The sequence below is a fragment of the Pseudorca crassidens genome, chromosome X, assembly GCF_039906515.1.
Source record: "Pseudorca crassidens isolate mPseCra1 chromosome X, mPseCra1.hap1, whole genome shotgun sequence".
NCBI lineage: Eukaryota > Metazoa > Chordata > Mammalia > Artiodactyla > Delphinidae > Pseudorca > Pseudorca crassidens.
The window spans coordinates 113,236,675-113,262,291 of record NC_090317.1 but is presented as its reverse complement, the minus strand read 5'-3'; the positions used below and the strand labels follow the sequence as shown (position 1 = coordinate 113,262,291).

Genomic DNA, 25,617 nt, shown 5'->3' with positions numbered 1-25,617 from the left:
AATGTTGAGTCTTTTCCAGGGCTAAGGTTCTGGTTCAGGAACTTGTGACCATCTAGAAAGACCTGTCTGTCTCTCAGTGGAATCATCCTGTCCCCTTTGGGAAGTGAAACCCCATCTGGAGTGACTCTGCCCTCATTTGGGCTATTCATGTCTTTGGAGCTCCTGGGGTGTCCCCTGATGCGGCTCAACCCCTAAGGGTTGTGGTCTGAAGATGTTTTCACATTGAGTGTGCTCCTTGGACACCCCAAAAATTCAGCTGTACTTACTGCTATATACCCATCGTTTCTGAGCTAACACAGGGATCAAACTGGCAAATCAGACTTACAAGAATCACACATCTTACCCAGCATCAAGCTTTACTGATAATTTCAAGGGTACAAGTAATGAGCACAGACAAAGCAATGGGAAGTCAGGGACTACCAGTGCAGCTCTCCTGGCCCTTTCTTGCCACGTTAAGACACATACCAGGTCAGATTTAACATATAAGATCTCTAAGCAATGTCAAAGTCATCACTTACAAGAAAAGAAAGCTACTTTGGTGATGGTATGTCTCCATTTTTTCTACTCTGATTGTTACATAACTTACATTTTCCAGGGAGCCGTGCCCCATAAATACGTATGTTCCAGGTTTGTTTACCACAAACAATGCCAGACAAACCAAGTACATCCTCCTCAAAGTATTGCATAGATAAAGACTGTCCTACTAGTTAATACTATTGGAGTGTTTGCTAGGAGGTCTGTCATTAGCATGTGTACAAGGAGATCTGACTGGCTCAATTTCTTTCCTTCCCAGACAGTAGTCCTTCAATAGAAGGAAAGCCTAGAGTGCACTCTTCTGCTTTCCTTCCCAGATTCCAAGGGACAGGAATGGGATGCAGAGTGTCTTCTGTGTCTGTTTATAGCTGCCCAGATTGTGGAAGGTCTGGGGCACTGGGGGAAATGCATGTTTTGAAGTTGGACATATAGACAAATGAAGCTCAAACCTCAGTACTTCCCCTTTCTGGGTTACGTTAAAGAAGTCATTACAGGGCTTCCCTGGTGGCGCAGTGGTTGAGAGTCTGCCTGCTGATGCAGGGGACACGGGTTCGTGCCCCGGTCCGGGAAGATCCCACATGCCTTGGAGCGGCTGGGCCCGTGAGCCATGGCCGCTGAGCCTGCGCGTCCGGAGCCTGTGCTCCGCAACGGGAGAGGCCACAACAGTGAGAGGCCCGTGTACCACAAAAAAAAAAAAAAAAAAAAAGAAGAAGTCATTACAGCTCAGTCACTTTATCTGAGGACTGGGAATATTATCTACCTCACTGGTTTGTTGTTATACCTACATGAGTCTTTTTGTGTGAAAATACTTCTTAAACCATAACAAGCTATGTCCATGTACTGTATTATTGCTGTTATCAGTGAGTGTCTGCAGTCCTTTCTGTTTGGGTGTTCATTTGTGGCCTGTGCCGAGGTTGGTGGCTCTGGACTCTGAGTGCAAAGCCTCTTAGTGGTTAATGCTCTGGGTCGGCATCATGGCGTCCTGGAAGACAGGAATCCTTTGTTTTGAAAACCTAACCTGGATCCTGGATCTACTCTTATAACACCACATTTTTCATTATATTTCTTCTCACAGTGTGCAGTTATATATTTGTATAGAAACAGTAACAGTTAACATCACTGAGCATTTACTACATGCTAAGTACTCTTCTGTGCACTTGAAATGTAATATCCCATTTAATCCTTCCAACAACCCAATGAGCTCATTATTTTTCCTTTTTAATAATAGATTTTAATGATTACAGAAATAAAGTTGTAGTATGTGTTCAAAATGCTATGTTCTGTTTTGGTCAATTAGTAATTGTGAGAATTTTTCTGTTACAGTCACCATGGTTATCTTTTAAAAAGCTGTTGGACTTTTAGGCTGTCTCTAATTTTTCATAGGGATAAATAAAACTATAAAGGACATGTTTGTGCATAAAAATTGTCTTTTACCTAAATATGTCTTTTTTTTACATAAATGTATTTATTTATTTTTGGCTGCATTGGGTCTTCGTCGCTGCACGCGGGCTTTCTCTAGTTGCGGCGAGCGGGGGCTACTCTTCGTTGTGGTGCGCAGGCTTCTCATCGCGGTGGCTTCTCTTGTTGCGGAGCACAGGCTCTAGGCGCACGGGCTTCAGCAGTTGTGGCACGCGGGCTCAGTAGTTGTGGCTCGCGGGCTCTAGAGCACAGGCTCAGTAATTGTGGTGCACGGGCTTAGTTGCTCTGAGGCATGTGAGATCCTCCCAGACCAGGGCTCGAACCCGTGTCCCCTGCATTGGCAGGCAGATTCTTAACCACTGCGCCACCAGGGAAGCCCTAAATCTGTCTTTTAGCTTTGTTCCTATAGTTATTTCCCAACTTTTTATGGAACTGTTATGTACATGTAGAAGAGTTCACATGAATGTTCAGCCCAGTGAATTTTCACAAAGTGAGCACATTCGTGTAACCAGCAGACAAAGAAGAAACACAGTATTACCTGAACCCCGGAGTCCCCCTCATGTCTCCTTCAGGTAACCACTATCCTGACTTTTGACCCCATAGATTTCATTTTCCCTCTTTTTGAACTTTACGTAAATGGAGTCATACAGTGTGTACCCTTGTGTTTGGCTTCTTTCATTCAACATTCACCCACGTTGTGTGCAGTTACAGTTGGTTCATCTCAAAGAGGGTCGGTATTATTATTAATCCTACTTAATAGATGAGAAAACTGAGTCCCAGAGAGGTTAAGTGAACTTGCTCAGAATAGCAAGTGGCAGAGCTGGAATTTGAACCCGAGTAGTTTGAAGTCACTCTACTAACCATTACGTTATACTGCGCCTATTTATTTCACGTCCGCCTCCTCCACTATACTGTAAGCTGCAGTTTTTACTCAGCACCTAGCATTTAGCACATACCACATAATCAATATTTCCTGAGTGGATGAATACGGATGAATGAATGAATGGATATCAGATAGGGCTGCTTCTGCAATTCAGTGTTTTTGCCTAGGTTGCTAGAAGTGCGTGAGAAGGTTCTGTATCTTCCTTTCGTTCACCTTGATTATGGACTTCTCAGAGTCACTCCCACCACCTGTGGTCTCGGCCCCCTGTTATCCATTCTGCAGCAGACCCCTGTTGAAGAGAGATTTGCTTCTGTGTCTAGAGCTTGGAGAGTTCCTGGGCCTCATCTTGTCTTCCCACATGAGGGAGACTCAAGGGTAGTACCACTTGAGAGCTGCTCTGGGTGTTGGAATGACCCCTCTACAAATTCCTGCCTCTACAAGTCCCAGCGCAGTTAGAAATGATTATTGCCCTTTTTTTTTTTTTTTTTTTCCCCAGTACGTGGGCCTCTCACTGTCGTGGCCTCTCCCGTTGCGGAGCACAGGCTCCGGGCGCACAGGCTCAGCGGCCATGGCTCATGGGCCCAGCCGCTCCGCGGCATGTGGGACCTTCCAGGACCGGGGCACGAACCCGTGTCCCCTGCATCGGCAGGCGGACTCTCAACCACTGCGCCACCAGGGAAGCCCGATTATTGCACTTTTAACCCTAAACTTCCTGTGCAGAATTTCGACGTCCATGGACAGCTGGTCTCCTGAAATTCACAATAACTGTTTTGGTCTGGTTTTCTCTTTCTTTGTCTATTAGTAAATCTTGTCCGTATAATATCCTTGAGGCGGGGACATTTAGAAACTGCTTTCAGCTCTATTCCATCCAAAACAATGTGAGGTTGACCGTAGGGTTTGTACATCCCAAGCTTGATCAGGATGAGTGGTAAGACTTCAAGGAACAGCCTACCCTCTCCTCTGAAAATTGCCTTCAGAGAAATTATTTTAAACCAACTGTCTTAAAGCCCATAAATGATCACTAGGGAATTTCCAAAACCAAGAGAAGGGGTCACTTTCTCCAATATCAGATTTCTTCCAGCACTCTGAAGCCTGGTGCTATAAAATAATAATAAAAAAATAAATATAGCAACAATTCTTTGTATTATTGGAGAACACTTTTTCTTAGAACATTTTAGCCATTATTGTGACAATTCTGTGTACTGGGCAGAAGTAAACTACTTAGATGGAGAAAACCATCCCAAGAGTTAATGCCCATCTAGTGGTCTTATTCTCAATGTTTTCTCCTTATTAGACGAACACTATATTCAAAACAGGAAATACATATTTTGAAGAACATACTTGGGAGTATTAAAAGAAAGCTGATTATTTGCACTTCTTATGGTCTAGGATGGGAGTTAGCAAACTTCCTCTCTGAAGGACCAGATAGTAAATATTTTAGGCTTTGAGGCCCATACAATCTCTGTCACAACTATCCTAGCCTGCCCTTCTAGTATAAAAGCAGCTGTAAACAATATATAAATGGATGGGCATGGCTGCGTTCCAGTAAAACTTTATTTACAAAAGCAAGGGCAAGCTGTATTTAGCGCACAGGCCATAATTTGCTGATCCCTTGTCTGGGAGATCTGACAGAAAAAATTAATCCAGGGAGCAAAATCTTTGTAAAACTTAAGTGAAGAAGTAGATATCTTCCTTAAGATTGATAAATCTTTTATAGAAATATTTATGTTGTCCATGGTGCCCTAAATAAAACAGTTGAACGTGATAAAGAATGATTTCAAATGAGGATATGTGCGGAAAAGAGTTCACATAGCAGGCCTGACTGCAGTCCTTTGGAAAGCCTGCTTAGGTTGCCTGCTAAAGGCCTGCTTGGGCTGGCTGTTGAATGGCATCTGGAAACTTCGATTGTGGAGAGAGTTCCCACTCTTAGCTGATAAGACTAGCTCACTGTGCCTGCACTGTACGAACAATATGGTTTATGCTGAACACCTGCTTTCCTTCCGAGAATCGAGGATTTTTATACCTGCTAGGCAGAGGCTGCCTGTGTGACCAGCCTCCAGTTAAAAAACCAGCTTCAATTAAAAAAAAGTTCTGTGAGTTCTAGTGAATAATCAAACCTAGGGGTGGTCTTGGGTACCTCCCAACACAGATACATTCTTTTCTACCTTGTCCACTTAATATATTCTCCCTTCAGATATGAATCATTGTTAAAGAAAAGTATATTCCAGACCCTCAGGATAGGTATAGGGCCCACTGGAGGAGAGAGATTGGATTCCACTCCACATATGGCATGGGCAAGTGGGAATTTATAGCCAAGGAGCAGGGTGGAAGGTCAGTGGATAGAAAATTACTAAGAGAAAACATCAGGGGTAAGGGTGGGGGGGTTCTAGCGCAACTGACCTAATAGGATTCTTTACTGAAAACAAGGCAGGGTGGTCAGACATTACCTGGGGGATGGTGGAGGATGAGGAACCTGATCATATATTGAGGGCGATCAGATATCCAGGGGAGGGAGTTCTGGTTAAACTGATTTAGCAGGGTTCTTGCCAAAAATAGGTTCTACAAGAAAGTGTGCAGATGGGCCTAGGAGAAGGTTCAAGAGCCTGACTGAAGTTTGGTCAAGCGAAGAATGTCTGTCACCATCAACTTTTAATTATGGAGATGTTCCTGGTCACAGTGACAAACCCTGGGTTTAGCAAAGTAGGAGGTTTGCAGAATCCTGAGCCACGAGGGTATGAGAACTTGCAAGGCAGTGCGTGGTCAGGGCCCCACTAAAAGGAACTGAGCAGCCACTTACTGGAAAACTGGTCCAAATCAGCAGAAAAATGGCTTCATGATGCAACTGTGACTTTTTGCAGCCTATGTGTAACTCAACTGCATATCTGGGGTCAACATAACAGACTTGATGGGTAAACACAGTTCCTAAAAACCACAACCAGACTTGGGGTTCCGTAAATGGCCTGTGCCCGGCTTCATTACAATGAACCAATCTTGAACTGACAAACTTGGTCTTGTTCAACCAGTCATCCTTTATGAAACTTTCTCGGTTTGATTTTTATAAGTCCCACCCTTGCTTTTGGTCTGAGAGGGTCTCCGTGGGAGCTGTACTCCCTTGTGTAGTCCCTAAATATAAGTAAATCCTCAATACTTTAATTGTCTCTGAATTATTATTTGATAGTTAGTTTGAAGACTCCATCCCATAGGACTTAATCCTGCTGTGTTCGATCAGGTTTCCCCTCTCTTGTTCAGAAGTAAATTCACCTTAATACTATGTCTCAGAACTTCCCTGGCGATCTAGCGGTTAAGACTCCACACTTCCAGTGCAGGGGGCGCGGGTCCAATCCCTGGTCGGGGAACTAAGATCCCACATGCCGCATGGTGTGGCAAAAAAAAACTATGTCTCAAAGTCTTTATATTTCCTTTATCATCAATTACGTCAAAGGTTGGGTACAGGGAAGCCTGGGATGATCTGAATCATGCAGATATCACCGACTGGAAAAATCAAGGAAACCACCAAGATGAACACATACAACAAAAGAGAGGAAGACAAAATCCAAAACTTGTGAAAAAAAACTAAAGTTGTTCTTTTCCACATCTTAAGATAAAAACTGTTTCTCTAGGACCCAAGAAAATATTGCAGGGAGAGAGAAACTTTTCCTATATGCTTTTATGTTCAGTAGCTGGGGCCTGCTAATTAAACTGACAATAGACATTGACAGGAGAAAAGGTTTATTACATATGCACATGAGGGCCTCACAGAAAAGGAAGTAAAGACCCCAACAGGCACTTAGATCCAGGGGCTTATATTCCATTTTAACAAGGGGTGATAAGTTTGTGGAGAAGTGATAAGACAAAGAACAAGGGGTTTGGGATTCCAGGGGCAGTAAATTGTGGGCAGGTAAAATATATGGGAGAAACAAGTGGAAGATAAAAGCTGTTTAGTAAGGTTTGTTATGCGGACCCATCTTGGGACTGAGGTTCTGTCTCAGGTGATAATGGTGGTTTTCCTCTTCCTGGTGTGGGAGAGGGGAGTGGGAACACTTTTACAAGGAGAAATTTGTGCTCTGCTTCTAGGCAGATAGGAGGAGGGCAGAGAGTTCTTTCTGCATTTGTTACTTCTTAACTGCCTTTAGCTCAAAATAATCCTTATGTCAAGGTGGCATATTTAGGGGTGGCATTTTCTTTTTCTTTTTAATATTTATTTATTTGGCTGTGCCAGGTCTTAGTTGTGGCACACGGGATTTTTAGTTGCAGAATGCGAACTCTTAGTTGCGGCATGTGGGATCTAGTTCCCTGACCAGGGATGGAACCTGGGCCCCCTGCATTGGGAGCGCGGAGTCTTAGCCGCTGGGCCACCAAGGAAGTCCCCCACAGGTGTGGCATTTTCTGATCCCCTTCTGCTTATGAATTAGTTGTAGGTCTTCACTCCTGGAAGGCGATTTAAATTGTAGTTTTACGTTTATGCCTCTTAAAATAAATGGTCCTTAACTTAAAACCCCCTTTCTAAAAAACCAGATGACATTCCCCATCTCCCCCTCCCCAACGTATTTGCTTGGCAAAGGTCTCGAGCACCCCACCCAAACCCACTTTTCTTTATGTTTGCTCTGCTCCCCCCAGCCCTTTTATACTCAGTCTTCAGATTTCACATCCCTCCCCTCAAAACTTGCCCTGTCCTCCAAATGGTTGGAGCTTCACAAAGGGTTTGAGAGCCCAGGAAATAGCATAAATTCCTTACAGTAAAACAATAGATTTTAATGGAAAAAATGTTATTTTCTGGGGTCTGAAAAGCAACCACAGGCCTCTCCTTTGTGAGGCAAAAGCAATTTAAGATTCCAATTAAAGACCTTTCTAGTCCATGAACAGATGCATGGATAAAGAAGTTGTGGTATATATATGCACAATGGGATATTATTCAGCCGTGAACAAGAATGAAATCCTGCCATTTGCGACAACATGGATGGAACTGGAGGGTATTATGCTAGGTGAAATAAGCCAGACAGAGAAAGACAAATACTGTATGATTTCACTTATATGTGGTATCTAAAACAAACAACAAACAAACAACCCTAAACTCATAGAAAAAGATATCAAATATGTGGTTACCAGAGTGGGGGTTGAGGGGAGGGGGAGTTGGAGGAAGGTGGTCAAGAGGTACAAACTTGCGGTTATAAGGTAGATAAGTACTAGGGATGTAAGGTACAACCTGATGGCTATAGTTAACACTGCTGTGTGGTATATAGGAAAGTTGTTAAGAGTAAACCCTAAGGGTTCTTAACATAAAGTAAAAAACCTTTTTTTCCTTTTTCTTTTTTTCTTTTGTACCTATTTGAGATGATGGATGTTAACTAAAATTATTGTCGTATGGACCCTGTTCAGGCCCTATCCTGGGTCAAGGCTCTCTGCTTCGGCAGGGGAGGGTTCTTTTTCCGCTCAGGTTAGAGCAGCCGAGTAATAACAAAACTGAGCTGAGATCGACTCAGCACAAGCTTTATTCAGTGGCCAAAGAATGGAGAAGGGGAACTAAGTTCACAGGTCATCTTCTTGCCCACCTGGTGAGAGGGATTTAATTTTAAAGAGTGAAGACACAGGGAGGAGGAGTGAGGCCAGTGGTGGGGAGGCATATGCATTAGTCTACTGGGGAAGGGGCAGGGCTTTTTCCGAGGGAGTGGGTGCCACTCCCTTTGTATCCTTTTTTGATCCTTAATGTCTGGTCATGGCCACCAGTAGGCATATCATTTAAATATGCTAATGTAGTAAAATCAGCAAATAATGAGACTCAGGGTCTGTTGGAGGTCAGATTCGTTGCTGTCTTGGTCCCAGCTGGTTCCATCTCGTTGTGTTTTTTGTTTGTTTGTTTTTGTAGCTTCCTTTCTTATCTCTGGACCCTTTAATTTAAAGATTATGTTAACTCCTGCTAAAGGCAGTGGTTGGTGGGTTTTGAGCAAAGACCTGGACAGCTCTGGCAATAATTTCACAATATATGTGAATCAAATCACTGTGCTATATACCTTAAACATATACAGTGCTGTATGTTGATTATATCTCGATAGAACTGGGTAGGGGAGGAAAGAGTTTACACTCTGCAAGCACCAAAAACAAAAAACAAAAAAGGACCTTTCCTTTGTAAAATGTTTCCACTGTTGTCACCCTACCCTACCACTTTACCACAAAGTACTTCTGGGTCTACCTGGATTTTGTTTAGAGCTGCCTTGAGTCACTTATGTAAATGGAAGAACCTAACCCTCAATCCTAATCCCAGGGCTTTCCTCTAGTTAGGAATTGACTACATTATTTTGATGCCTCGTTTCTTTTTACTTATTCAACATGTAAGAAATGTTTATTGATCACCTAACTGTGGTACAGTCATTAGAGATGCAGAGGTGAACAAGAAATAGTCCCTGTCTTTGAGATGCTTCCAATATAGGGACAAAAAAAAGCAAGCAATTTTGACAGTATGTACACTAATGGGGTAATTCAGTCACGTTATAAGAACACACTAGAGGAGCGCTCATCTCAATATTAGGCACTGCTAAACAGTCTGAAGCAGAGAAACTTGCTTTGTTTCCATTTTTCAAAATCACTGTCATGAAGACCTCTATATTTGGCTGACCTGATCCATTGTATTCTAGTACATCATAGATGACTTCTTCCATGACTCCTAGACCAGTGAATAATGGTGGATGCAGTAGTTCACGGAGGCTTCTTTGTTCTCAGAGTTCCCCTCATTCTACTCATCCTTTCTCCTTGCCATAGATGATTGCATCGAGGATTGAAACTCCTTAGTAACAGCCAATCCTACTTTCTCTCCTGAGAATTTGAAAAAAATGTTTACAGAGATTAAAGACAGAAGATGCCTGACTTGACCGAAGCAGTGGTTCTCAGCTTCGAGCATGCCTCAGAATTCCTGGAGGGCTTCCAACCCCAGAGCTTCTGATTCACTAGGTGTCAGGCGGGGGTCAGAGCATTTGTGCTTCTAACCAGTTCCCAGATGCTGCTGCTGGTGGTCCTGGCACCATAGTTTGAGAATCACTGGACCAGAGAAAAGAGACGTTTTTTGTCAAAGCCCCTGTGGAGTCGTCGTATTACTAAAAATGGCTCTCAGCGTAGATGGCTTGTTCTTTCACAACAGCACGCGGTGGACTTACTTCCTATGTATGGTTGGCAACCGGGCAGGAGGTAGAAGAAGGGAAGAGAATCAGCTTGGCCAATTACAGAATCTAATTTTGGGTAGAGCACCTCTTTGCAAGTTGTATTGCTTTGGGGAAAGTTTGTCCTCTTTAATTGGATTTAACTTTGTTGCTGAGAATGATTTTTTTGTCCTCGGGACAGATGTTTATTTTGCCCGGCATTTACCCACTGGGGACTGGAGCGGTAAAGTGGCGCAGTTTCATCCCACACTGTTGGGGAGAGAACTCAAAAGGATTTGACTTATCACACCAGAGACCCTGGGCTGTCCTGCTGCACTTTGGGAATGTACTGCCTGAGAATTATGGAGCCTTTGACTACACTTAAAAATGGGTAGAAAGGTGCTGCTTTAGGTTGGTTCCCGAGAAGAAGACCCTGAGGTGAGGATTCGTATGAGAGTGATTTTTTTAAAGTAAGTGCTTCCAGGGAGACCTTTAAAGGGGTGAGAGAAGCGGGGGACTGGGAAGGGGAGGAACCCTGAGGGTGTGATCTCAGGTGAAGAGCCAGCCTCAGCCAGACCCTGCTGGGGAGCTCTGGAGTATGTCACGCCTCTGAGTTTGTCCCAACTTCAGGCCAGGGAGCGGGGCTTTCACATTCCTGTGCCTGCCTGTCCCTGGCTCTTTAAAGCAGATCAAAGAGTCTCAACTTTAGACCATTAGAAGCAAAAGCACACGGAAGCCTGGAGAGGAGCCTGGATGGGGCCCAAAGAGTGCCCACCACAGAAGATGATCAACCCAGCACAGTGCTAACCCCTGAGGAGAGTGAGTGGAGTTTTCCTGTAATGGAGTGAAAACTGTACACTGAACACATTTGAAGAAGGGAGCTCCTTCTCTCTCTCTGGAAGGGTCAGAGGAGAGTGGGCCTGGCAGCAAGGCCGAGAACTGGGATGTCGCGTCACAAGGACCCCACCCTCCTCAATGAAGTGTTTAATGTCCTTTGTTCTTTTCCTTTGCACTATGAGAGAATTCATATTTAGCATCCAGTTAAAAAGTACTTTCTACCCTGTAATACCAATAAGTTATCCCCAACTGGTCAGTAAAGTCTTAAACACATTCTCACCTGCCGTCGTGGGGGAATGGAGGGCAGGCCACCATAGAGCATGTGGCCCACCCTCCGTGCTCCATGACAGCATCGTTACAGGGGAGGGAAAGGCTGCCTGGGGTGGCCCCGAGCAGGAGCTCGCAAAGCAGAAAAGGAGGTGCCGACTGAATGACTCTGGAGCAGTCAGATGACAAACCCCTTTTTCTCCAAACGTGATAGAAAAGAACATCACATTTGAAGAGAGTAGGGAGGAGCTAAGGCTTGGGTTACACTTAGAGTTTAAGTGTCACACCGGATGTGAGAGGTTCTTACAAGAGACGATACCGTCATACCTTGGCCTTGTAGACACTAGATTGTTATCAAAATGGCGATGGCACAAGGCATTGACTCTCTGAGACAGATGAACAGATAACGAACGATATTTCCAGAAAAATGTAGGCCGGGAGTCGTATCTAGCTTTTATATATGACAAAACTAAAATTATAGTTGGGGTTATCATCTTTTCTTAGTAATGCATTTCAACTGTAATTTAGTATTAGACAGTGTTATATATTTAGTAACATTAGTCAGCCATATTAAAATGGATCTGATGACAATTTTTTTTCTTTTAAAAATATATTAAGTTTTTACTCTTTTCAAAATGTAGGATGACTAAGTCGGAGGTACTTTGTCTATAGGGACTTCTTTGGGTAAGGTAATGTGGTGACCTTGAATATACACATAATTTTAATATATACATGTATTATATAAATATTAACATTATATATACCAAAACCTGTTACCAAAAATTAACATTATATATATACCAAAACCTATTAAATAGCATTAAATATGCTATTTAAATAATATTTAAATATGGAGTTTTAGCATTTATAAAATTGTAAAATATATACACATATATATATATATATATATATATATACACAAATATATTTTTATTTTTCTGAGCACCAAGCATACTTTCCATTTTCTGAGCTATATTTGGTAATTCTTGTAAAAACATGCAATCTATGGACTGGCTTAGGGATTAGAGCGTTGTGGATAATGAAAAAGGTTTTTTTTTTTAATTAATTTTTTATTGGAGTCTAGTTGATTTACAATGTTGTATTAGTCTCTGCTCTACAGCAGTGTGAGTCAGTCATACACGTACATCTATACACTCTTTTTTAGATTCTATTCCCATATAGGTCATTACAGAGTATTGAACAGAGTTCCCCATGCTATACAGTAGGTTCCCATGAGAAAGGTTTTGGTTTTAGCCCTTGTCCTTGGAAAGGCTTCCAAGTGGTAGCAGGAGCCCACTTTCTGACCTCAGCAGGTATGGTATAGTGGATGTAACTGAGTTTTTTTGGGGGGAGAGGGGTTTTTTGCGGTACGCGGGCCTCTCACTGTTGTGGCCTCTCCCGCCGCGGAGCACAGGCTCCGGACGCGCAGGCTCAGCGGCCATGGCTCACGGGCCCAGCCGCTCCGCGGCATGTGGGATCTTCCCGGACCGGGGCACGAACCCGTGTCCCCTGCCTCGGCAGGCGGACGCTCAGCCACTGCGCCACCAGGGAAGCTCTGTAACTGAGTTTTGTATGATGATGCCGATCTTGCTTTGCTTCCAGATCCTGATCCTGAATGTTGTTTTCATTATAAGTCTCCTGGGAATGAATACATTTTGGATCTGCTCATTTTCTTGTGATGTTCCCCTTTCCAGTGTCTTGAAGTTCTGCTAATTGAGGCTCTGATGGACTGTAAGCCTCACCTGAATAAATGCTTCACCTTGGGAAGAATTAGAAATAGGGAAAAAAAATAGATGCTATGATTCCTAAAGTCCTTGCTAGATAGAGTATCTGCCATTTTCCATATAAATGTTAGGAAGCCCAAAGGCTTCTAGGCAGCACATTTTAATTTCAGGGGAAAGATAAAGTTTGTCTTCTAGGAAAAACCATATATATTCCTGGATTTGCTCTAATTATTTGAGCTTTGACGAGTTTTAAAACCTTCTGGGTCTCTATTTCCTCATCTGTAAAACTGAGACTATAGTAGGCTTTGAGAGATTAAGGCATGCAGACACTCCGTACACGGCAACTGTTAGCCATTGTAATTCTATAAAGCTAAACAGAGCTAAAGAACAGGTGATCTCTGTTTACATTAAAAACTCAGTTTACATAATCTAGGTTTACGTCATGGGGTTATCCCTGTCTCTGGTTACACCCGGGGCAGGGAGCTGGATTTGTTGAGTGTAAACTGTGAACTGAGGTCAGAAAGGGGTTGGCAGTGTATGTGCTGAGAAAGTGACCAGGCCAAAAGGCCTGCAGAAATGGAACATTCCCCTGCAGTCCTCTGAGAGGAAAATGGGGAGCTGGTGGCCTCTTCCTCCACGATGCAATCAGCAGTGGCCTGGGAGAAGCACTTGGAAACAGCCCCGTTAGCAAAATATGCCTCTTGGTTTTGGTTTTTCCTGGTTTCAGAGCCTAAGTTCCTACCACTATATTGTTCTGGTTGGGTTCGTTCTGCGTTCCCCAAAGACGCTAAGCCTCTTACTTGTTTCTGACATTTGGGATCTTGGAAACAAAGCATTTTATAAAATTAAAGGATGACAGTAGATGTTCTGGGAAAGGCTGCATGCATCTTTTTCGTACATCTTTTTTCCCCCTCGATTTTAATCAGATATTAGACAACCAGGTGGTACTCCTGTTAGAGAGGAATGAGGTTCTACAAACCTGGATTCAGTAAACTACAGGCAGCAGTATACAGGTCTTCACGATTTTTCAACACTATCACATAAAACATATATTCATTTTCTAGTGCTGCTATAATAAATTACCACAAATGTAGTGGCTTAAAACAACACAAATGTATAATCTTATATTTCTGGAATGCAGAAGTCTGAAATCGATCTCACTAAGAAAAAATTAAGGTGTTGACAAAGCTGCATTCCTTTTTGGAGACTCTAGGGAGGATTTGTTTCCTGGCCTTTTCCAGCTCCTAGAGGCCATCTGCATTCCTTGGCTTATAGCTCTTTCTTCCATCTTCAAGGCCAGCAGCGAAGCGTCTTTCAATCTCCTCTCTCTCTCTCTCTCTCTCTCTCTCTCTGACTTTCCTCCCTCCCTCCTTCCCCTAGAAGGACCCATGTGATTATATTGGGCCCACCCAGAGGGTCAAGGATACTATCCTCATCTCAGGCTCCATAGCTTAATCATACCCTCAAAGTCTCTTTTGCACTGGAAGGTAACATAGTCACTGGTTCCAAAGAGTAGGATTGGACATCTCTGGGGGGGCGCATTATTCTGTCTACTGTGAGTACCTAGCAAGGCATTGTAGCTATGCCGTAGGTAAGCAGTAGTGAGCAAAAATAGCAGTCCCTGCTCTTGTGGCAGTTTACAGTCTAAAGAAGGCCACCATTCCCCAACTTGCTACAGTCTTGACCCCCCCCAAAAGATTGTGAATTATATGTGATACCATGTAAGTTGCCACAAGCCACTCAATCTCTTAAAGCTAGCGATTCTGAGTCAAATTCAACTTTCCTTGTTTTCAACTCCTATAACCAATTACTTATCAAGCCCTGCTCAATCTACCTGAGAAGTGATTCAAGTATTTCCTTCACATCTTCACTAACATTGACCTCATCAGTTGCCACTGGGATATTGCAGTCACTTCCAAACCTGTTTTTCCTGCCATCAGTCTCACCCTATTCCAGTCCATTGTCCTCACCATGGGGCCCCACTGTCTTAAAGAAATAAAAGAAAAGGCAATCGGAAGGGTGGTGGTGAGGCAAAAAATGGCTAACCGTTAATGAGTTCTCACTATGTCCCGGGAATTTTTCTACGGATATGGTGTATATGGGTTATGTCACTTAAACTTCAAAACAATTAAACGAAGTAGCCATCATCATCATCAACAACCCAATTTATAAATGAAGAAACAGGGGCACAAGAGAATCAAGTAACTTGCTCAAGGGCACACAGATAATTAGTGGAACTACAGTTTAGACCTGACAATCTGTAGAAATTGGCAAGATGATTCTAAAATGTATGAAAAGACAAAAGGACTAGGATTGCCAAAATTACTGTGCAAAAGAAGAACAAAGTTGGAGCTTTATCACTACCTGGTGTCAAAATTTATTATAAAGCTACCGTAATTAAGACACAGTGGTATTGGCACAGAGACAGACAAATAGATCAGTGGACCAGAATTGACAGTTCAGAAATAGGGCTTCACATATATGGTCAATTGATTTTTTGCAAAGGTGGGAAGGCAGTTCAACGGTGAAAGGACAATCTCTTCAACAAATGATACTGGGACACTTGGACATCCATATGTAAAAAATGAACCTTGACTTATACCTGACACCTTATACAAAAATGAACTCAAAGTGGATAATAAACCTAAATATAAAGCTTACTGCTATAAAATATCTAGAAGAAAATAGGAGAATACCCTTTTTAAAAAATAAAATATTTATTTGGTTGCCTGGGGTCTTAGGTGTGGCAGGCGAGCTCCTTAGTTGTGGCATGCGAACTCAAGTTGCAGTATGCACGTGGGATCTAGTTCCCTGACCAGGGATCAAACCTGGGCCCCCTGTATTAGGAGCACAGAGTCTTATCCACTGCACCACCAGGGAAGTCCCAGGAGAATAGCTTTGTGACCTTGGGTTAGGCAAAGATTACTTAGATCTGATACAAAAAGCATAACCTAGAAAAGAAAAAAGTGATCAATTGGACTTCGTAAAAATTAAGAAATTCTGCTCTTCAAAAGGCACTGTTAGGAGAATGAAAAGACAAGCTACAGACTGGGAGAAAATGTTTGCAAAACACGTATCTCCTAAACGACTTGTATCCAGATCGTATAAGGACTCTCAAACCTCAATGATAAGAAAACAACCCAATAAAGAATAGGCAAACTATTTGAAGAAACACATCAACAAACATATAAATGGAAATAAGCTCAGGAAATGGTACTCAGTATCACTAGTCATTAGGGAAATGGAAGCTAAAACCACAATGAAATACACTAGACACCTATTAGAATGCTTTTAAACAAAACGAACCTGTCAATACCAAGTGCTGGCAAGGATGTGGCCGAGACTCTAAACATTGCTGTTGGGGACACAAAATGGTACAACCACTTTAAAAAACAGTTTGACTGTTTCTTATAAAGTTAAATGCACACTTACCACGTGACCCAACATTGCCATGCCTGGATATTTACGCAAGTGAAATGAAAACTTATGTTCACAGGAAATCTTATTTGCAAATGTTTACACTGACTTTGTTCATAATCACCCCAAAGTGGAAACGACCAGAATATCTTTTAACTGTTAAATGGGTAAGCAAACGCTGGTACCACCACACGATGGAATACTATGCAGCAATAAGAAGGAACAAACTAATAATAAAAGAAACAACATGGATGAGCCTTAAATGTAGGTATGTTAAGGAAGCCGGTTCCCAAAGCTATATGACTTATGACTCTATTTATGTGACATTCTGGAAAAGGTGATATATAGGCACAAAAACATTGATGGTTGCTAGGAACTCTGGGTGAGGGAGGAATTGACTCCAAATATGGACGAGGGAATTTTTTTGCATGACGGAACAGTTGCATGACAGCTGCATGGTTGACAAAATTTTTCAAAACTCCCGGAACTGTACACTGAAAATGGTAACTGTTACTCTATGTACATTATAACTAAAACAAATTTCATGCTCCACTCAGTGAATGTGTAACAAACCAGTTGACTACTGTAAATTAGGTTAATTATCTTGTAATTAATTCAGTTCTCTGCCTCCTCTAGCATGTCTTTTCTGGCCATGGGTTTTCTCAGCATGTGCATCTCTGTCGAGCTGCTGTAGGGGACGGCAGCAGTTGGACTCCTTAGAATCAGCCAGCGTGCTCGTTGATGTGCTCAGAAGGCTCCAAAGATGGTGTGCACTGAGAACATTTTCAAAAAACCTCGTGCTGTGGAAAGAGCAGGCAATTAGGGAGCTCAAGTGCAGGGGGTGCTGAGCCATGGTAAGCACTGTCTGGCCAGCTAAAGCTCACCGGAATACACGCACAGCCAGGGACAGAGCCTCACCCAGCGCACGTGTGGCCAGACTGCCTTGGGGGTCCTCCCGGGGAAGAGTAAGGCGTGGGCTACACTCTCCACTGTTGGCATCGTGGGCTGTAGTAGCTGACAAAAACCTCACGTGAAATCGCCCCGTCCACTTGGATGGAGTACAATTTCACGTCTCCACACGCCCACCTATATTACAGAGCACACTGTCTCCATCACCAAGAGTGAATGGCCGCATTCTTCCATGGCTCTTCAGCCACAGGTGTAGCCCATGCTGCCGGGGCCCTGCCCATCTCCCCGAGGTACTTGCCATCCTGTACACGAGGACTGAGTATTACTGCAAGCACTCCTGACGCTCTCTCTGAGGGCACCCAGGCCACAGGAGCATGGGTGGCTCTCACATGTGGCAACCCAGAGTGATGGGAAATAATGCCCTCAGGACTGTCGTCAGTCAAATGAGAGAGAGGAGTGGATGGAGAAACAGCCCAGCTTCCTTGCCTCTAGGCTAGAACAACCTGAGCTTGCTCCGTACTGTCTCCCAAAGGGCCCCAGCAGGGACCGGTTGTCCACAGCGGCCTTCTGCTCATGACTCTGCCTTTGATCACCTTCTTCCCCATCCCTGACTGAGCTGCCCTTCCCCTGACCGGTGTCTCTCGGGATGAGCTCCCAAATAAACTCCTTGCACGCGAATCCTCTTGTCAGGGTTTGCTTCTGGGGAGCCCAACCGAAGACACAGTCAGGACCACAACTGAGCATCTCGCCCATCCCATGACAGAGTGGGCAGATGCACCTCTCTACTGAGAGAGGGGTGCCCGGGGATGTCAGCTTAGGGGCTGCATTTGGATCAAGCCCATGGCTTACAGAGCAGGGTAGTGGAGGGGTTCCTCACCAGGGGGATGATTTTGCCCCCGCAAGGCCTCTTGGGCAATATCTAGAGCCGTTCTGGGTTACCACAACGGGGGATGAGTGCTGTTGGCGTCTAGTGGGGAAGGCCAGGGGTGCTGCTAAACACCCTACGGTGCACAGGAACACGCCCCCTCACAAATGTCGCTAGTGCCGAGGCTCAGACGCCCTGGCGCACTACAGCACGACGCTCAGAAGGCCCAGCTCGGGACGCCTTTCTCACCGCTAAAGAGGGGATGAAATGTTTCTTCACACGAGTCTTGAAGTAAAGTAACTAGAGCAGGGGGTCAATCGTTCCTTCGTTCTTGTGCCAACTTTGTGCCAAGTGATGACCAAGTTGGTGACCAGACAAAGACGGAAAAGGCATCGTGTCTGCCCTCAGAGAATCCAGAGGCTGGGTGTGGAGAACGGTGCAAACACACGCTCGATTCCCTTCCGATGCGAAGCCTGGCTCTGATACGGCGTGTGGTACGTGTGCTTTGGCAGAACAGCAGAGACGAGGAGGCGAGCTCCTTGGAAGTCAGGAAGGGATATTTGAGGTGATGGGTGGAGATTGGCAGGTGACTAAGCAGAGAGGGCACAGAGCCCTGAAGGGGTGGGCCTGTCGGTGCCCAGTGACTATGCTCAGAGCACAGAAAGCAAAGGAAAGAGAGGAGAGGAAAGAGGTGGGGAGCAGACAGGCGCCAGGTGGTGAGGGGCCTTGTCTGCGGGGCTGGGGCAAGGTGAGCAAGCCAGGCACCCAGGGCGCCGGCCCTGTTGGGACCTGCACAAGCCGAGGGTGGCTGTCTCCTTGCACCCTACACCCTGGGCTCCTGCTTGCCTCACCCTAGCCCCAGCCCTCCTCCTCTGTCATGCTGAGAAGCTACCAGGCCTGGTCTGCAGGCTGGGAGCAGCCCCCAGAAATCCTGGACTTTACTTTTTAGAAGGATAACCTGACTCCAACACAGGTCCACTGTGCCACTTCCCCTCCAACAGAATCTACCTCAGATCCCCAAGAAAGCAGAGCTTTCCCTTTCTAATTAGCCTCTCCACCTAAACGGAATACTGTCCCAGACTGGTACTTCTCCAGACCCAACACACAGCAAATTCCTGAGGACAGAAGGTGAAGGGGATCATGGTTGGTGAGAAGCCTGCAAGAGGCCGGCAGGCAGCTAAGTTCATCTGTTCAAGTTGGAAGGATAGGCAGTGCTTTGAGTGAGGGTCAGAGCTCCTGTTCACCTCATTCAGTTGGGCTTGATTAAAGTTGGCTATTTGGATGACTGGATAGCAAACTATGGTTTAACTATCCAGTCTTACGCTTAGCCTAAAGGTGGGCATGTGGAGGGGAAAAGAGAGAGACAGGGAAGGATGCTTTTAAGGAGCTAAGAAACTAAACCGATTTCAAGCCCCCCCGAGGCATCCACAAGTATTCACATTGGCCTTTCATATCCGCGGGTTCCGCATTTGCGGTTTCAACCCACCACGGATCAAATATAATCAGATCTGCAGAGGGAGAACCAGGGATGGGGACATGGAGGGCCTACTGTAAGGACTTGAGCATCTGAGGATTTTAGCATCCTTGCGGGGGCGGGCGGGTGTCCTGGAACCAATCACCCGCTGATACCGAGGGACGACTGTATACATTTGCCCAAAGACAACTGATATGCCAGGAGAAAATTATTCTTGTCTATTGCTGAACGAGGGACATGTTTAAGGAACTCTTAGTCAAGGAGTTTTTAATCCTATTTCAGTAGACTGTATCTACTGTAATATGTAATTATCATAATTGCTATTGGTTAGAAAAACACATTTATTTTATAGTAGTCTGTAATTCAGGAATTTCACCAGTTTATCTTGGATTCTTCTCATTTGTGACTTCACTATGAATATTGTATTATCATTATGTCTACACCTAAACATCAAGAGATTCTTGAAAACAGAAAACAGAGAAAACCTGTCCAAAAAGGCTGGCAGATTGCAAGGCAACAATATTAATGGAAAACAATGGCCCGTAAATTACCTAGGACTCAATCATACCACTCCAAACCACCACTAGGACTGTAGCTATGGTCTACAGTTAGAGTAACCATTTAAACTGTACTGCCGTCACCTGGAACAACAGTTCTCAAACCTATCAGATGCAAACCACCTTTTAAAACAAACAATCCTGAATGGAATTCTTAGACGATATAAGGTACCTACCACACACTTTGAAAAAGACTATAAAGCCCTTTCTGAAATACCTAGAGAAATAAAAGGTAAGTACTTCTGTAAAAGAATGTCATGTTACGTGCACATCTCTATGAACACCATTAGGCAGGAGATCACTGGAAGAATCAATGAAGAATTCTGATGCTTGCACCGAATACAGCGAGCCTGCATGTAGGCAAGAGCTACGTATGGGGACTCTGTTTTGTTTTGTTTTGTTCTGTTTTGCGGTACGCGGGCCTCTCACTGCTGTGGCCTGTCCCACTGCGGAGCACAGGCTCCGGACGCGCAGGCCCAGCGGCCATGGCTCACGGGCCCAGCCGCTCCGCGGCACGTGGGATCTTCCCGGACCGGGGCACGAAACCCGTGTCCCCTGCATCGGCAGGCAGACCCCCAACCACTGCGCCACCAGGGAAGCCCTATATGGGGACTCTTTGGGTGTGTTAAATTGGCGATGGACACCAGGAGCAGGAGCAGTCCTGCCACTGGGAACAAACAAGACATTCCCAAAACAGTGAATAATGCTTGGTGAAGTGATCGCCAAGAAATGACCACCTTTCATGACCTTCCCGGCAACTGCAGTACCACGCAAATTGGTGCGTATTAAAGCCGCACCGAAAAATGATAGATTTTTATTTTGTTGGCTGCTTGTGCTTTTCAAAGTTATAAGAAAAGAAGGTGTGGCGAAGCCCAGCCCTTGGTGGAAGTGCAGACCCCAAAACCAGAAGTGAAGGGGGCGGGCCTGCGCCTAAGAGGCAATAGAAGGATGAGGCCTGAGCCTACGATCTGCGCAGGCGGACGCACGGATGCGCGCGCCTTCGGGGGGATGTGCGGGGGTGGGGGGCGTGGGGGGCGGAGAATCGCTTACATTCACATCCGGGTCATCTGCTGCCACGCGAGGCGAGCGAGATCCAGCGCGGTGGCCGCTTGCACGCCTTTAGGTCTTTCCCTAAATCGCAGGTATTTTGCGCGCTGCTTCTTCGGGGGCGGGTGTCTTGGTGTCCTTTTGGAGGTGAGGCTGGTCGCGCCACTGTGGAGTGGCTGCGTTTGCAAGAATGCTTGTCGATACTGCAGACAGGGTTTTCACCCGGTTCATCCGCTCACTTACATTTTCTCTTCCATTAGGGCCCCCATTTTGTACCGCAATGGAGCAGGCTCTAGAACGAGCTTTGGATCGTGCGGAGTATATCATTGCAAGTGCCCGACAGAGACCTCCGGAAAGGAAATACCCATCTAATGGGGAGAAGTCTCTCTATGAAAAACTTTATGACATTTATGTTGAAGAATGTGAAAAAGAGCCTGAGGTTACGGAGGAATTAACAAGCAACGTGAACCTGTTAGAGAAGCTTCTTAGGAGAGAGTCGTTGCCGTGTTTGGTGGTCAACCTGTACCCAGGAAAGGAGGGCTATTCGCTGATGCTCAAGGGGGAAAATGGATCATCTTCGGAGATCATCCGACTGCCCTATGAAGAAGGGGAATTGCTCGAATACTTGGATGCAGAAGAATTACCTCCTGTTTTAGTGGGTCTCCTGGAAAAGTCTCAGGTTAACGTTTTTCATCACGGGTGTGTGATAGCAGAAATACGGGACTACAGGCAGTCCAGCGACAGGGAAGCTCCCCATTACCAAAGCAGGCATATTCTCTTACGTCCCACGATGCAGACTTTAGCCTGGGATGTAGAGGCCATAGCCAGCGATAACCAGAATTGGACCCAGGAGGACAAACTTTTGCTTGAGAGCCAACTGATCTTAGCTACGGCTGAACCACTGTGTCTAGACCCTTCTGTATCAGTAGCGTGCACTGCAAACAGACTGCTCTATAACAAACAAAAGATGAACACTCTTCCCATGAAAAGGAACTTCAAGAGGTACTCTATGACCTCTCTGAATCGGCAGCAGGAGCTGTCTCGTCCACCTTCTCCTGAGCTAAGAGCCCTGACTTCCTGCAAAAGAATAAGAGAAAGTAAAACAGGTGGGAATTACGGCCTCAAAACTTTTAAAGCAGGAAGTTGTGTAGATATGTGGAAACAGAGACGCTGTGACTTGGCCGTACCTTCTCAAGTGGACGTGGAGAAATATGCTAAAGGGAAGAAGTCTGTCGGATGTGATGACTCACAACCAACAGTCTGGCCAGTGCATGAGGTACAAGGTGATCTTGCATTTGGAGGTGACGCTGGCTACCAGTCCCAGGCAACAAGGCTGACCGTCAGGCAGCTGACTGATAATTCACTTGCCTCTGGAAAAGGGTCCGGTACAGAAGCCACGTGGGAGAGACAGCTGTCTCCCCCCCACTCCTTCGCAGATAACCATCCCTACAGTTTCCCGCCCGGGGCAGAGTCTGATGCTGGGAGAGTGGTCAGTCGGCCCGAGGAGTCGGTCCAGGAGAGCACCCAGTGTCCAGTGCAGATGTCACACAGCTCCAGTGGCTCAGCCGGTCTCAGGCAACCTTCTCCAGGGAAAGAACCAGAACAGCCTAAGACTGGGTGGGTTCAGTCTTCAGTGCCCGACAGCGGAGCCACACATCCACCTCCACCCATGCGACTTCCTTGGCACTCAGGAAGGAGCTCCTGGGGTGAGAGTCTCACTTCACAGCAGGCAGGCAGCTCTCAGGCACGTGCATCTCCTGGCCCTGCTCCTAAGCCACCAGCTCTTTCCCAGAAATCCTCTGTGGAGCAGAGCCCAGTTAGCACGCTTCCTGCCACTGCCCTGTCCACTGCGGGCTCATCACAGACGACCTCGGTCTCCCGGGTCACGGTCATCTCCGTTGGCCTGAAGGTCATCAGAGAAGTGGGCCCCAGACGTGGAGGTCAGGCCTCGGGGAGAAGCTGTGCCACCAGAGCCCCAGCTCCCAGGGGAATCCAGCCGGGCCACCTGCCCGCAGGAGCTCTTCCGCCGCCGCCGCCGCCGCCGCCGCAGCCTCCTCCTCCTCCAGAGAAAAACGCTTCGGATCTCAGACCCTTTCCTGTGGTGCAGCTGCCCCGCGGTTCGCTCCTGTGCAGCAGCCAGCAGCCGGCCCCGCAGCCGCGCCTCCCCCAGCTGCTTCCCCTGCAGTGGCCCTGCGCCCCGCCTCCTCGGCTGCCGGCGTCCCAAGGACTGGGGTCACGGGGTCCGAGGGCACAGGGTCCGGTGGCACAGGTTCCGGGGGCACAGGGTCCGGGGGCACAGGTTCCGGGGGTACAGGATCCGGGGGCACAGGTTCCGGGGGCACAGGGTCCGGAGGCACAGGTTCCGGGGGCACAGGGTCTGGGGGTACAGGATCCGGGGGCACAGGCTTCAGGTTCACAGGGCGCCGCCGTTCCCAACACGGTCGTGCGTGCCGAGGAAGCCGTGGTTGTTCACCTCGGTGCAGGGGACGGCTTCCAGCCGCCCCAGGTGCTCGTGTTGTCCCCGCCGGGCTCTGGCCTGAGCAGCCCCGGGCTGAGTCCCCCGCAGCAGACGGGCTGGGCCTTGGCGGCCCCGCGGCCGCAGTTGCAGTTCAGCGTGCACGTGCGCCGCCGCGCCGCCGCGCCTTGCCCTCGGGGCCCGCAGCCCAGCAGCCAGGCCGCGGGCACCGCGGATAGAGGCCCGCCAGCCGTTCCCAAGCCCTGAGGCCTGGCTGATTTTCTCTCCTTTAGAAAACACAAGAGCAGCGACCGAGTGCATTTCGAGTTTCACCCGCATTTGGGTTTTGTTTTAATGTGTCGCTCTTTTACGTTGTTAGACGTACAAACTTTCTGCAGAGGCACAAGCCCATGATTTTTACATAGAGACGGGGAAGTGCTTTACTAAACTGGCAGGGTTTCGCCGAAGCCATCGCTTGGGCGGTGGCTGTTGACAGTTGTTTTTATTGCGATGTTCTCAAGTGTATCCACATCCAAACTAGGGTCAGTTTAAACTCCTGAAGCCTGTAATTTCTCTCAAGCAATAAAACTGCAACACCAGTCAAGTCAAAATTAGTATTATTCTAACGAGATGCTACTAACGCATAACTAGCAGCGTCACCCTTCTACGTGTACAGCTCGGTAGTGTTAAGTGGACTTCTGTCGTTGCTGTACAGCAGATCTCTAGGGTTGTTTTCTTCGGGCAAAAGTGAAGCTTTATCCCCGTGAGCACCAGCTCCCTGTTTCCCTCGCCCCAGCCCTGGCCCCCACCCCTCTATTTTCTGTGTCTCTGAGTGTGACTGCTTTAGATACTTCGTAGAAGTGGGATCGTACAGGATTTGTCTTTCGTGACGGGCTCATTTCACTTAGTGTCCTGTCCTCGAGGTCCATCCATGTTAGCGTGCCACAGGAAGGTTGTAGCTGTTTACAGGTGCTTTCAGTGTACCTACGATATACTGCCGCGGCCTACGAAGGATTAGAAACGTCCTTCGGAAGAGAGTGCACTTTCCTATTTGTTTATTTAGTTTAAAAGCTTTTTGCACCAGTGTCTGAAATGCAATTTTTATACATTTGGTTTGGGAAAAAAACAAAAACAAGCTAACGCTACCAAAACTTGATGCTTGTCATCTTGCTATTGAGGCCATGGGATACCTCCCAGTGCGCAGCATGCTTTAGGGGCCCTTGCTTGCGTGGATGTCCCCAGCCCTTTAGAAGGTGCCCCCCACCCCCAGAGCCCAGCTGTTCTCCTCTAGGCTGCAGTCGCTGGCTGTGAAAGGGGGATGTTGTCTTCTCTCTTTATAAAACCGTTTACATTTTTGAGAACCCAGGGTTATTTGCAGAAGGTAAATATCTAAACATCTGGAAATGGGTTTGTCTTTCAAGTGTTTTCAACTTTGGTACATTCTGAAGTGGAGTCCCTCTCCCCTGAGTGGTCACCAACTGGTCAGCTGTCCCTGTCAGCTGTCAGCTGTCTCTTTTTACCTTCTTTCTCGTTTCAGTGGGGCTCAGAAGACCCCTGAAGTTTTCTGTTTTCTGTTTCCGTTTCTTACTGTGGTATAATTGACATAAGCATCAACCATTTTAAAGTGTACAATTCATTGGCATTTACTGCATTTAGAATGCGGTGCGACCACAGCCTCTGTCTGCTTCCAAAACATTTTCATCGCCCGAGAGAAATCTCTGTACCCATTCAGCACTCACTTCCCAGCTTCCTCTCCCCCAGCCCAGGAAACCACCGATTTGCGTTCTGTCTCTACAGACTCCCCCATCTCGATTTTTCCTCAAAATGGAACCAGAGACGACGTGACCTCTTCTGTGTGGCCCCTTTCGCTTGGCGTAATGTTTCCGAGGCTCGTCCACATCGTCACACGTGTCGGCGCTTCATTCCTTTTCGGGGCTGAGGAACATTCCCTGGTTTGTGTGCGCCACATCTTGTTTATCCATCATCTGTTGATGTACATTTGAGTTGTTCCCACCTTTTGCCATTGTGTATAGTGGGGCTATGAACAGTTCTGTACAAGTATCTGGAGGCCTCTCGTATTTCGTTCTTACAACTTTGAAGGA

General features: G+C 46.2%; 1 protein-coding gene and 1 pseudogene across 1 annotated transcript; one reads left to right on the top strand and one right to left on the bottom strand.

Moving 5' to 3' along the window:
- The window catches only part of LOC137216725 (ferritin light chain pseudogene), a 30,830-nt pseudogene extending 12,969 nt beyond the window's left edge, over positions 1–17,861 (bottom strand).
- A 3,479-nt stretch (positions 17,862–21,340) lies between these two features.
- On the top strand, positions 21,341–23,782 carry SUPT20HL1 (SUPT20H like 1). Its single transcript, XM_067722757.1, has 3 exons — positions 21,341–22,804; positions 23,047–23,389; positions 23,472–23,782. The coding sequence occupies exons 1-3, from the start codon at positions 21,341–21,343 to the stop codon at positions 23,780–23,782; spliced, it is 2,118 nt and encodes a 705-aa protein (XP_067578858.1).
- Positions 23,783–25,617: the final 1,835 nt, after the last annotated feature.